General features: G+C 40.1%; 2 protein-coding genes across 2 annotated transcripts; both read left to right on the top strand.

The window, feature by feature from the left end:
- The first annotated feature begins 2,021 nt into the window (after positions 1–2,021).
- Positions 2,022–4,636, top strand: LOC131460517 (odorant receptor 131-2-like). Its single transcript, XM_058631108.1, has 3 exons — positions 2,022–2,153; positions 2,822–3,247; positions 4,337–4,636. Exons 1-3 carry the CDS (start codon positions 2,043–2,045, stop codon positions 4,556–4,558), a joined length of 759 nt encoding a protein of 252 aa, XP_058487091.1. The 5' UTR covers positions 2,022–2,042; the 3' UTR covers positions 4,559–4,636.
- Positions 4,637–8,421: 3,785 nt separating this feature from the next.
- On the top strand, positions 8,422–12,542 carry LOC131460516 (odorant receptor 131-2-like). Its single transcript, XM_058631107.1, has 4 exons — positions 8,422–8,626; positions 9,059–9,199; positions 10,775–11,039; positions 12,020–12,542. Exons 1-4 carry the CDS (start codon positions 8,481–8,483, stop codon positions 12,401–12,403), a joined length of 936 nt encoding a protein of 311 aa, XP_058487090.1. The 5' UTR covers positions 8,422–8,480; the 3' UTR covers positions 12,404–12,542.
- Positions 12,543–13,902: the final 1,360 nt, after the last annotated feature.

Raw genomic sequence — 13,902 nt, 5'->3', positions numbered from 1 at the left:
TTTCTCTCAGGTTTGCTGTGCAAAGTAAACTTATTTTTGTAGCACAATTTTGCAGCAAGTTCATTAAAAGATTTCATTTGGTTAATTTAAGAAAAAATCAAAGGGACTGCAAAAGTGACATTCGACGAAAAGAGGCATTTGAAAAAAGTTGAAAAAATTACTTAATCTAAGAAATAAATGTACAGGAAGTTAAAAAAGTACAGAAACATGTAATTCAAAAAGTAATTATCAAATTTAAAGTGGTCAGAAATTTATATCATCACAGAATCAGCGTATCTGCTTTAATTATGCTTTTAAAATTGTTAACACTATTTTCCTCTGATCTTTCTGCAGGTTTCAAAGTAACACCTTCATATTTGAAGCTACATGAATTCCTGATGACATGTGAAGACAGAGTATATATGTTTCTACAGTAGGTTTGTACAGCATGTCATCTTTGTCATGTACATGTATGTATATTTTGTCATGTCATTCTTTCTGTGTTTTGGTGTGACTGATTTTTAAAGTTCTAAAACTCAAATGACAAATTTTAACTGTCGACTGCTGTGTGGTTGAGAGGCTCTTGAGCTGCTATACTACTATATATTACTATATATATATATATATATATATATATATTACTATATATTAAAATAGTAATAGAAGTACAAATAAAACATGATTAAAAAACATCCATCACGACCACAACAAAGATGACAGAGCACAGCTTTGTGTGGACCATGAATATCACGTGTCATTGTAATCTGTGATGATTTCTATGAAACAACAGTATGAAGATTTTTATGTATGCATTTAATGTTTTTATCGTAACTGCAAATTAAAACATGTACACTGTAAAAACTTTGTTTCAACTGACAAAGTTAATTTCTTGTTCAGTTGAAATATTGATAAATTATTTTTTTAAAGTATTTGCATGTTATTATAAAAAAAAATCTCATAATCTCGTTTAGTCAATTTGCTATCATCTGTGCTAAATTCAGTCAATTTTGGTTGATATATATTGTATTAAATATAAATGCATATGAGCAGAAACTGTAATGAGGTGTAAAATGTTGCTTCAGGTGTCAGTGATGCTGAACTTCACCTCATCCGCCTCTGACGTGGACCTGCTGATGATGACCAGTAACAGCAGCATTGTAGCGGCAGGGGGCGCTGTGTTCGTGTCCAAAGACAGCTTCTCCAGTGCGCTGACCAAGAACATCATGGCCATGTTGGTGTGGCTGACCCTCAGTGTTATCAACAGCAGCATGGTGCGCACCTTCCTGAGGCACAGGTACACACACACACACACACACACACAAACAAACCTGTTTTTATATCTTTGTGAGGACACAATACATTTCCTAGCCCTTTACTCTAACCTTGACCCTAACCCTAACCTCATCCTAACCATACAACATTTTTGTTGGGACTTGACTTTTGTCCCCATGAGAAAGAAAGGTCCTCATAATGTGAGTGTGTAAACACATGTCCCCACAACATGAGAAATACCTGAAAACACACACACACACACACACATACAGTTACACTCACAGTCCTGTACTTTCTAAATGAGGACACTTAAAATAAAATATTGAAATTAAACATTTAAAAATGTGATGATAAAAAAATGTGTGTATCTACTGCCCTCTCTGGTCAAACACCAGCTACTGCATTACATTTTTTGCCATTGCCTTTCTTAGTCCCCTCTCGCTTCACTCATACTCTCTTTCTTTACCCTGTTGTCCAAACAGCGTGAGGCTAGTTGTCCCGTCAAAATTCAAGCGGCGGTGTTCTGGACTAACTGGAGTTGTTGGACAGATGACTGAGTAATCCCAGAATACCGAGGTGTTATAAAAGCATGGATCAGAGTCTAAAACTTTGAGGGGGAGACAGGCCTGAGTCATCAGTGCCTCAGAAATAAGGTTCTGCCTCATGAGGACCAGGTTTTGGTCTCCATGAGGACTACTGGTCCTGACATTTGTTTTAAAACAAAGAAATACATCATTATCACTGTGTGTGTGTGTGTGTGCAGCCTCTTCTATGAAAACCCTCGTTACATCATGTTCATCTGTATGGTCGTGAACGACGCGCTGCAGCTCACCCTGGTCACCGCCCTCTACGTAGTCAGTTACATCTTCAGGAAGATTCACGCCTCCGTCTGCTGCTTCCTGGTGAGTCGTGACGTCATCCTCATCATCATCAGCCCAGTCATGTGACACTGTCATTCTCTCACGTTCCAGCACAGAAATGTACTGTAACTAATGTAGAGACAAACAAACACAAGCTGCAAACATTTCAAATGTTAAAGTCAGAAGTCACTGTCATGACTGTTGTGTTCTGTTTCCATGTGGATAGAGCCTTAAATACACACCATTTTCCATTGTTGCCTTTATGTTGATATTTCTTGTGGCAAATATAGCCAAATATAGCCAAGTGGAAAGGGAACTTGACTTGTAACCAGAGGGTCGCAGGTTCAAATCCCCACCCGGCCAAAAAGGGCTGGGGTACCCTTGAGCAAGGTACCCAGCTCCCTGGGCGCTACTCAGTGTGGCAGCCCACTGCTCCTAATTCTAGGATGGGTCAAATGCAGAGGAATACTTTCCCTAAGGGGATTAAATTCTTGCATTTCCTGACCAAACAATGTGGACACTGCACACACTGGCGTCCTTCGTAGCTTACCTGCCAAGTTTCAAGCCTGTCAAGCGAACGGTTGGACAGTTACGTGATCAAAAGTCTGACAGACTAGACAGAATCGAGTGTTCGTGTTCTTGGTGTTTAATGTCAATTAGCACCTAAAATCTTGCATTACAACCTTCTTCACCTCCACTGCCTCCCTCAGATCATGACTGCAGTCCTGACCACGCGCTCCACACCACTCATCCTGGCCGGCATGGCCCTGGAGCGCTACATCGCCATCTCCTTTCCCCTGCACTACAGCCAGATGTGCACGGTCCCGCGCACCCTCCTGCTCATCTGCATCATCTTCCTCCTCACCGCGGCCCCGCCTGTTACTGACCTCCTCATCACTGTCGTCAAGGAGCCCCCGAGGTTTTTCCACACCTCCATTTTCTGCGACCACTCGCTCCTCTTCCGCGACCGCTCCATCTATTACAAGAACTGCGTGTTTGATGGGATGTACCTGTCCTGTGTGGCACTGACGCTGATCTACACCTACTGCAAGATCATGATGACGGCACGGGCTGCGTCAGCGGGCCTCGCCTCAGTGAAGAGAGCCAGGAACACGGTGCTACTTCATGGCGTGCAGGTGGGTGCAGCAGGGGCAACAGGGATGGGCAAATGCCCAGAACCCCAATCTAAAGGCCCTGGTATACTTCCACACACAGCACTTTGGGTGTGCATGGACAGCGCATGTGAAAACTGAATTTCCGCCCCACCAGTGGTATAAGCTCCACTCACCAAGCAAAAAAGACATTTCAACAACAGAAGATGTAGTCGCCAAGGATAGTCATCCAACCCCAATCCAGCTGACACTCTGACTCCCCTGACCTTTCAGCCATGAGCCGCTCAAACCAGACAAGAGAGAACTGTAGCATTCTTCTCTTCTTCTTTTGTAGGATTGTGTCCTATTCCCTGCATCCAGGCTTGTACCGCCACCGGATGGTGAAGTGGTATACTACAGGACCCTGCTGCGCGAGTATACCAGGGTCCGTGCAATGTGCGTAATGTGCGTGGAAGTATACCACGGGCTTAAGACGGGGGGCATTCATCATTTGCCAGGAAGAGCCGAGTATCGTAGGCCTGCAGGGTCAAGAGTCATGGGCCACACGGTAGTGTAGCAGTTAGTGCGCCCTGTGCTAATCGCCCTGTGTCAGCTGGGATTGGCTCAAGTGATCCGCAACTGTCGTGTGGTATTAACATGGCATTTTGCACGGGATCTACAGTGTGTTGAGCTTAAAAGTTCAGCTTCGAGATGCTTTCAAGAAACCTTGTAAATGTTTCATCACATCTGTAAAACACACATTGATTCACATTGACGGATTGAATTTTTGTAATCAAATGAATCATTTGAGTATTCTTGCTCATCCCTAATGTCCACGGATAAGTACCTGGTACCAAGGTTATAATAGTTAAGGAGGTACTGTGAAGTCATGGAAAACCACATGACTGATGCCAAACCGAGTAGAGCGTAGTCAAGTCGTGCTAGAACTGTATAATGTTGTACACCATGTGTGTACAACTGACTAAATGTGAAACCAATGAGACAGAAGTGCTATTAACAGTAAAAGTAGGTTTTAGTTGAAAATCCGACTTGAGGACTTGAGGAAATTCTGACCGCAGAGTCAGTTGTGAGAGTTTACCATTTATCATAAACGTTGACGTTGTTTTCTTTCAGCTGCTGCTGTGCATGCTCGCCTTTGTGGTTCCCTCCCTGCAGGCGGCGCTCATCTCCCTCTTCCCGCACCTCAGTCTGGAGATCCGCTACATCTTCTTCCTGCTCGTCTACATCATCCCTCGCTTCCTCAGCCCCATCATCTATGGTTTTCGTGACGAGTTGTTCAGAAAGTACTGGACCCGGGACCTGGTGTGCCGGAGCCACAGTATCAGGCCCATGTAAGTCAAAGTGAACGTGAAGGTGACATGAGCGCATGTCCAGATATCTGACTCTCAATAAAAATATACAAAGATCAGTCAAAGCTGTGGGTGATAAAAACTCTTGTGAGAGTTTGAACATCATGTATATCTTTTTTTATTGTTTATCTCATATATGATACTTATGAAACAGCTAAAATGTAAGATTCAGTTTTTTATTTTCTTACTAATGTAACATTGTCAGAGACTTTTATCTTAACATTCACATCTGTCTTTTTGTGTAATAAAATAAGTATATCTACATTCACAACAGCTCCTTAAAGTCATTGTCTTTGGTCTATATAGTATATGTATATTATATAGTAAAATGCTCCCGGTGCAGGCAGGCAGGCTCTGAGTGAAAACATGCTTTATCTCACTTTTAAACAACCTTTTCTGCCTGGAAACTGAGCTAAAACTGAAGTTTTAAACCACTCACTCTCCCACACCAAACCCCATTGAGAAAATCTGTGATTTTACATCACAGCACACAGGAGCTGTTGATCCACTGCTGACCCCACCAGTAACTTCAAACCAGTGATTCTGTGAATTCTGGGTTTGAAATCCTTCATTCAGATTGACGTCAGGGACACAATCTGACCACACGAGGCAGCAGTAGACCAGCAGCTCCTATTTTCCCCGTGAGCTAAAATCAGAGATTTTCTCTATGGACTTTGGTGTGGGAGAGTGAGTGGTTTAACAAACTCCATCTTTCTGTGTGAAAAGGTTGTCTAAAACAAAGAGGTGAAGCAGTGAACATGTTCTTAAGGTATTATAATACATTTTTGAGTGAGTGTCATTCTCTCAGGGGACTATGTGTCAATTCCACATAAAAACACACACACACAAAAAGCCTAAACTTGACTTTAAAAGTCTGAGTAAAAACCACACCAATTCTTATTCAGGTTGTAGCAATAAAATGTGTGTCCAAACAAATAAAGTGTTCATTTTACTATGATTAAACCTGATTTAAATTCACACGTGAGCGTCTATAGAACTGCTCCCCTTCCTGTTTCTCTCACTTCAGAACGTCATAAAGACGCTCAATCGACTTCAAACCTCTGAGCAGTCGACCAGACCAGAACAAAGCAGAAAACTTCATCATTTAAATCCATTTCACAGAAACCTAGTGACACTGCTGAAGAAACAGAGGAATTCTTTCATCAACAGGAACTGAAAAGTGATATTTGTTGAACATCTCTAATGCAAAATATGCAAATATATTCTGTTGATTTGTTGATTTTCACACGCAAATATAAAAAACACACCAAGAAAATGGAGAAAAAGAAGAATGAGCGAGGCAGCGGTAAAATAATTATTTTTTTAAATAGTTTTATATTCATGTTTTTTTGCTTAGTCTAGACATTAAGGCAAAGGTAATAGTAATAATAATAATACTAATGTGGTTTATTTTTTAAGTATTTTTAAAATCTGTTTTTATACTGTTGCTTATTTTATTTCTATTTTTCATTTGTATTTCTATACTTTGTGGTGATTTAATCACATTGCTCATTTCTTATTTACACATTTAATCATTTATTTGTCAGTTGTTGACCTTTGACCGTGTCGCTGCTGTAACGAGTGAATTTCTCCAGCGTTACATCAATAAATCTAACCTAATAAGAATTATGTTACTGTTACATAAGGTATATCATATTAAAGAAAATAAATATATTCAATATTTAATATTACATCAACTTTTTCATTTCTATTTGTTTATTTTATTTTGTAAATCAACTTTAAATTGACATCATTTTAAACATTTGATTATATATACATGTATATGTACAGTATATGTGTGTATGTATATATACACACACATATACATACATTTGTGCATATACACTACCAGTGAAAAGTTTGGACACATCTTCTCATTTAATGTTTTTTCTTTATTTTCATGACTGTTTACATTGTAGATTCTCACTGAAGGCATCAAAACTATGAATGAACACATATGGAATTATGTAGTAAACAAAAAAGTGTGAAATAACTCAAAACATGTTTTATATTTTAGATTCCTCAAAGTCGCCACCCTTTGCTTTGTTGACGGCACTGCAAATCCTTGGCCTTCCCTCAATGAGCTTCATGATGTATTCACCTGAAATGGTTTTCCCTTCACAGGTGTGCCTTATCAGGGTTCATTTGTGGAATTTCTTGCCTTCTTATTGGGGTTGGGACCATTAAGAAGATGTTAGAATTCACATTATGGCAAGAACCAATCAGCTAAGTAAAGAAAAATGACAGTCCATCATTACTTGAAGAAATGAAGGTCAGTCAGTCCAGAAAATTGCAAAAACCTTGAATGTGTCCCCAAGTGCAGTCGCAAAAACCATCAGGCGCTACGATGAAACTGGCTCACATGAGGACCGCCCCAGGAAAGGAAGACCAAGAGTCACCTCTGCTGCTGAGGAGAAGTTCATCCGTGTCACACGTAAACATCACCTCAGATTAGAGCCCAGATGAATACCACACAAAAGAGCGTTGCCCGGGTGTAAACAGAGCCAGATCAGGTAGACGGCGGCCCACAATCCCCTGTGCAGTTCTCACCACCCGGGCTAAGTCCACACCGTCACACTGAGACACAGGATGCTCTCTATCGTGGCTCTGTAAAAGTTTGTGAGCAGCTGAGGAGAGAGTCCAGTCCGCTTCAGCTTCCTGAGGAAAAAGAGCCTTTATTGGGCCTTCTTCACCAGGTGCGAAGTGTTCACAGTCCATGAGAGGTCAGAGGAAATGTGGATGCCCAGGAACTTGATGTTGTCTACACGCTCCACTCCCTCTCCGTGTATGCAGAGCGGAGCGTGGTCAGTCTTCCTGGACCTCCTGTAGTCTACTATGACCTCCTTTGTTTTGGTGGTGTTCAGGATGAGGTTGTTCATGAAGCACCATGGTGTGATGTGCTGGACCTCTTCTCTGTAGTGGGTCTTATCATTGTTGGATATGAGACCCACCACTGCGGTGTCGTCCGTGAACTTTACAACCATGTTTGTGGGATGGATGGCAGAGCATTCCTGTGTGAAGAGAGTGAAGAGGGCTGGGCTAAGCACACAACCCTGCGGCACTCCGGTGTTGAGGATCAGGGGTGCAGAAGTGGACCCCCGTATCCTCACCACCTGGGGCCTGTTGGTGAGGAAGTCGCTGATCCAGGGGCAGAGCGATGGTGCCAAACCCAGATTGTGAAGTTTCAGCGCCAACACGTCCGGGAGAACAGTGTTAAACGCTGAACTAAAGTCCACAAACAGCATCCTGACGTAGGTGTTTGGATGCTGCAGGTGAGTCAGGGTCATGTGACTAATGAGACAGCATCCTCCGTAGAGCGGTTCTCCCTGTAGGTCAACTGCAGGCTGTCCAGGCCCGCAGGGATGGTGTCTTTGATGTACTTCAGGAGGATCCGCTCAAAGCACTTCATTATGACTGGGGTCAGGGCGACAGGACGGAAGTCACTGAGACAGGTGACAGTGGATTTTTTCTGTATATGCATAGCCATAATGTATGTCGTGATATATTATTATCATATATACAGACATTTACAACATGTTTGTTGAAATGTGTATATACTCTGGCACTTATATTGACGTCATTTATACATAATTACTTTTCTAATTTCTATTTGTTTCCCTTCGTGATTACATTTACAACATATAGTGTATGAAATACACATATTTAAATGTGTATATGCTCACAGATTATAATACATAATGTGCCGTGTGCCTATGCCTATATCAATGTTTTTTAACTTGATTCTATATTCCACAAATTGGAAATTCAGAAGATGTGAATATTATTACACTTTTCGGTGAACTGAGAAGAAGAAGAAGAACTGTGTGTATTTTAATTTATTGATGTAAATGAAACGTGCAGAGAAGATGACACACTGTGGATTTTTCCTCCCCTAAACATGCAGCGTCATGAACTCCAGCAAGCGCACAGACAGTGTGAACGAGGCCGTGATGAAGAACTTCATCGTCTTCATCTTCAGTGTCGGCATCAACTGCATCAACGGAGCCTTTGTTTACATCTATTTCAAGAGTGAGGTCTTCAGGCGAGAGCCCAGGTGATGGAAGAGACACATATTTCTGTTCATATTTCTGGTTTATTAAAGAGCAAGGTTATCATAGTTTGGGATTTTTCATTAGTTTTACTTTTTTATTCAGTTTTGACTTTTTGCTTTCATATAACAAAGAAATTGATTAAAAAATGTTTTTAAACGTTAGTTAATTTAATTATTAACTTTGATTTAAAGCCAGATTTAAGAACTAATGGATTTATCAAGAAAATAATCAGAAAATTAATTGAAGATGAAAATAATCCTCAATTGCAGCTCAAAGTACAAGTCCCTCCTTAAAAAGTGTATCATTTTAGCGCACTGCCAGAGAAGATGGAGGAATGTCATTTTTAGATTTTGACATTTGCGACAGTGGTGATTTGATTTAAATCCCCCTTCATTTACATAAATAAGATGAGGTGTCTGTCTCTGCTCCTGCAGGTACGTGCTCTTCGTCCACCTGGTGATCAATGACATGATCCTGCTGACGCTGTCTGTGATGCTGCAGATTCTGACCTACACCACCACCATCTCTGTAGCTCCCTGCTGCCTCATACTGGTCATCTTGATCACCACCGCCAAGTGAGTGTGTGTGTGTGTGCTTCGGAGAGTGATTTGGTTTGTTGTGGAGGAAAACACTGACAACATAGAGTGACATGAAGGTGAACAGCGGGAGACGATTAGGGCCAAACTAAATCTAAAATTTAAAAAGCCAGAATTCAGAGAGAATTTGGAGGAAAAGTAAGAATTCTGAATTGAATTCCAGAATTTTGAGAAAATAATCAGAATAAAAAGAATTCAGAATTCAGATCTTTTTAAAATTCTGCCTTTAATCACATATTTCTGTCTCAGAATACAGATTCTTTTTAATTATGAATGACCATTTTTTGTCAAAAGTATGACTTGTTTTTGGTCAGAATCTCAGAATTGACTCACACAACAGAACTTTAAAAAAAAAAACACAAACTATCCCTTTAACTTCACCTGGCAGTTTCTTTAAAGGTGACATAGAATGCTTGTATCACACATATATGTTAGTTATGGAGGTCTACTTACATATATCAACTTGTTTTCATGGTCACATATATGTTAGTTATGGAGGTCTACTTACATATATTAAAGCCCACATAGACTGGAAGCTCCAATTAACGCTGCGTTTGTGTGTGTGTGTATCTGCGTCATTACCTCATTTATGAAACCCTAAAGTTTCAGAACAACAGTTCAGCCACTGCTGAGAAAATAGTGTTGTATTGTTTTCCTGGGCTCTGCGAAGCGGATCGGCACTTCCGTAGTTTGATGACGTCATCAGAAATCCTCACCACTCCTCTCACCACCGTAGCGCCTCCCGGTGCGGGCACTAGTCCGGGCACATCCGGTTGCGTACATTCAGCCGTAGAAGAAGAAGAACTACTCTTGTTGTAGCTGCTGAGATGCAGAGCATCCACCGTGCCAGAGGGGGAGCTGTGTATCTGAGAGCTGGCCTATCTATTACGTCACTTCCAGGTACCTGGCCAATCACAGGACAGTAGGAAAGCTCTCGTTGGCTGGCCAATCACAACACAGTCCACGTTCCGGGGGTGTGGTTTTGGTCTGAAACAGCGCGGCTGACGAGAGCGTCAGTGAGGAGATATTTTGATTGGCTCGTTTGCAGCGATTAGGAGGATTTTAACCATGAAAACAAGTGGGAGGATTTCTGATGACGACATCAAATTACGGAAGTGCCGATCCGCTTCGCAGAGCCCAGGAAAACACTGAACTGTTGTTCTGAAACTTTAGGGTTTCATAAATGAGGTCATGACGCAGATACACACACACAAACGCAGTGTTAATTGGAGCTTCCGGTCTATGTCGCCTTTAAAAATGTCTCATAGATAAGTTACTTCATTGTTACTGTGTCTTTTAATTTCGTATAAATCAAAAACTCTGTTATATATTTGTTGTATGTAGAGCAAAAACTTTTTAAGTTAGAAAATAGATATTTATTTATATTAATAAATAGAATCAATAGCATGGGGACCAGAATTGATCAATGGGGAAACAGAATCTAACACCAAACGGAATCTTAATCTCAAATCTAATTAGATTTGAAAAAATTAAAATGAATAACAATCATAAATATTCATAGACATAGTCCATGTTTTTTTTGTCTTCCTGTAGGAACAGCCCTCTGAACCTGGCCGGCATGGCAGTTGAGCGTTACATTGCCATTTGCCGACCTCTTCACCACGTTCAGATTTGCACGGTGCGGCGAGCCTACACTCTGATCGCACTGATCTGGGGCGGGTCCCTCATGTTGGCCCTCGCAGACCTCGTCATCCTCTTTGCAACGCAGCCTCTCTTTCTCTTCTCAAGAAAACTCCTCTGTCATAAAATGTCAATCTTCAACACTCCGTACCACAAGACTCTCTCTGAGGTTGTTCAGGTGAAATACCTGTCTTCAGGATTTCTGCAATTGATTGTTGAGTCTAATCTTCAGCCAACTTTGCTGTGATTGGTCAAAGACTTGTGTCACTGGTCAGATTTGCCTGAGGCTGGAAACAGAATCACCAAAGGATCACTAACTTAAGTTAGAAAATAAACATGCATGAAGACCAGTATTGATCCTTGGGGGGCACTATTGACTGGAATTCTGCAGCAAAAGTTTGAATTATTTAAAACCTTTTTAATTTTTAGAAGAACATTTTAAGTTAGAAAATAGATATTTCTTTATATTAATAAATAGAATCAATAGCATGGGGACCAGAATTGATCAATGGGGAAACCGAATCTAACACCAAACGGCATCTTAATCTCATTTGAGAGATTGAGTATTAGTCTGGAAGGGGTGTAGTCACCTCCCACTTCCAAGAGACATGATGCCTCTGTACGCAATTGACTCTATAACCAATCAGATTGTTGATCTCGTTGATGTAAGCAGAGTGAGGGAAAACATGTCAACAAGTGTGCTTTTTGTTTTAGTGACATACAAATGGTGTCAACATGAAAACATGACTCATTTAAATTTGAAAAGAAATATGAATGGGGACCAGTATTGATCCTTGGGGGACACCGCTATTGGCTGGAATTCTGCAGCAAAAGTTAGAATTGTTTATAACCACATAAAACACTTTTTTGGTTGCCATTTTTAATCGGTTACATTTCTAGAATTGTATTTCTATGATTCAGTCACACTATTGAATCAGAATTACACCACACCGTGATTGGGACATGAATCTTCTCTCATCAGAATCAGATGACTGACAGTGTCTCGAGACAGAAATCATATCACAAGAGCTGGACGATTACTTAGATTTTCTTTTTGGTCAGAGGAGGATAACATGACACCCACATTTTTAAAGAAGCTTTTACTTTAGAACTGTGGAATAATGTGGCCCTGTCTTTTGTCCCCACGTGTCCCTGCAGGTCCTTCTATTTTCCTTTGTCTCCCTGACTTTGATTGTCACATACCTGAAAGTCTTCCTTGTGTCCCGCGCCGCTTCCAGAGCCGCCAAGGCCTCGGCCAGAAATGCCTGCAACACCATCCTGCTGCACGGCATTCAGCTCTTCATCTGCATGTTTTCATACCTCTCTCCGTACATCATCCTGGCTCTAATCACCGCTTGCCCTCGCAACCGAACCACCATCCTCACCGTCACCTTTCTGTTCTTCAATGTGCTTCCACGTCTGCTCAGTCCGCTCATCTATGGCATCAGAGACAAGAAGTTCAGCAGCCAAATCAGGCAGCACTTATTCCAATGCTGCAACGTCGTAGAGATGAAGAAATGCTCCAGTAACACTGTGTCGTGAGTTCTGCAGGTTTTAGTCCATGATCTACAAACTGACAACAGAAATGACCAGACAACAGTCTTCAACAATGAAAAATGTGTAGTATTTAAGATATTTTTTTTGTCCAACCTGCTTTGTTGACAGACTGAGAAAGAAAAGAAAGGGCAAATAATCGAAGGAATCCGTATGAAGAACTCAGTGGCATCTAGTGGTGAGGTTTCAGATTGCAACAAGCTGAATTCCCCTCCCAACAACACAAAGGTTGTCTCTCTTTAGAAAACACTTTTAAATGGTTTTGCTGAATTAAGGGCCCGAGCACAAATGCTAGGGGGCGAAACGGAAACAAACTGAAATGAAAAAACTAGTCTGAGCGTGTTTATCGTACCAACATTAAAAAACACAACAATTTGTACTGGACACATCAAAGGCAAAACATTATCGGCTTTGCAGATTCTTTTGGCGGATTCAAAAGGGCGTGTCCATGGCAACTATCAGAAGCTTGGTGAATTTCGACCACGAAACAGGAAGTTCCCAATAACGTTGCCATGCATTGACTGATCGCCTCAAAACTTCATATGTGACACAAGAGACTGACCCTAAACATGACCCAACAAGATGTCGGCCATTTGTAATTAAATATTACTGTATTTTCTTTCAAAAAATAAAAATATTGTTGTTTTTTTATTCTTCCTTAAATCTTAGGATACAATTCCTCACAAAAACATCAACATGATAAATAAATAAAATAAAGTTCAAGTGCAAGCTGAAAAAAAAGTTCATAAATATTATGAACAAGCTATTGTAAATATGAGGTCAACTGTGCAGTTAAAATACCAAATACACTGCAAAAATGTAAGTAAAAAAAACAACAACAAATTACTGGAATATTGTTCCTATTTTTTTGCCTAAAAGGAAGGATATCATTTTAAGGGGAAACAAGGAACAAGATTTTATTTTCTTGTTTTAACCATTTGCCTATAAAGTGTGGTTTGTAATTCTATACTGTATTTGACAGATGTTGTAATTTTTAAACCCAGTATACAACCCAAACTTAGATTGTTTCACTGTGGAATGTACGAGTTGCATTAATAGTTTATGGCCACCAGATGGCCCTATTACCACAGGCAATTCTATGACACAGCATTAACAGTGTGAAATAGGAATATGAAACATTTATTTTACTATTATTTTTCTTATATCTTACAAAACTTACAAAATATACAAAATATAACATAAATATGTATATATATATTGTTTAAATAAAATTGTGTTTGGTTCTAGATGAATATTCTTTTTCTTTTTCTTAAGTCCAATTTGTCATTAGTTTTGCCATTCTACAAATATTCACACAGCAAAAATTCTAAAATATTCAAACAGTGCTTCACTTAATCAAATATATTTAAATATATATAATATATGATATATATATATATATATATATATGTGTGTGTGTGAACATATATATATATACACAGTATATACATTTTTTAAACAGCTAATCTTACTGTAACTTCACAGTA

This window comes from Solea solea, chromosome 6, assembly GCF_958295425.1.
Source record: "Solea solea chromosome 6, fSolSol10.1, whole genome shotgun sequence".
Lineage (NCBI taxonomy): Eukaryota > Metazoa > Chordata > Actinopteri > Pleuronectiformes > Soleidae > Solea > Solea solea.
Note: the sequence above shows the minus strand (reverse complement) of the source record. Positions and strands in the feature narration are given on the sequence as shown.

Coding starts and splice junctions, on each gene's coding strand:
- LOC131460516 (XM_058631107.1), top strand. CDS start 8,481: ATGAACTCCAGCAAGCGCACAGACAGTGTGAACGAGGCCGTGATGAAG. Junction 8,627..9,058: donor GTCTTCAGGCGAGAGCCCAG/GTGATGGAAGAG, acceptor CTGCTCCTGCAG/GTACGTGCTCTTCGTCCACC. Junction 11,040..12,019: donor CTCTCTCTGAGGTTGTTCAG/GTGAAATACCTG, acceptor GTGTCCCTGCAG/GTCCTTCTATTTTCCTTTGT.
- LOC131460517 (XM_058631108.1), top strand. CDS start 2,043: ATGTTCATCTGTATGGTCGTGAACGACGCGCTGCAGCTCACCCTGGTC. Junction 2,154..2,821: donor CCTCCGTCTGCTGCTTCCTG/GTGAGTCGTGAC, acceptor TGCCTCCCTCAG/ATCATGACTGCAGTCCTGAC. Junction 3,248..4,336: donor TGCTACTTCATGGCGTGCAG/GTGGGTGCAGCA, acceptor GTTTTCTTTCAG/CTGCTGCTGTGCATGCTCGC.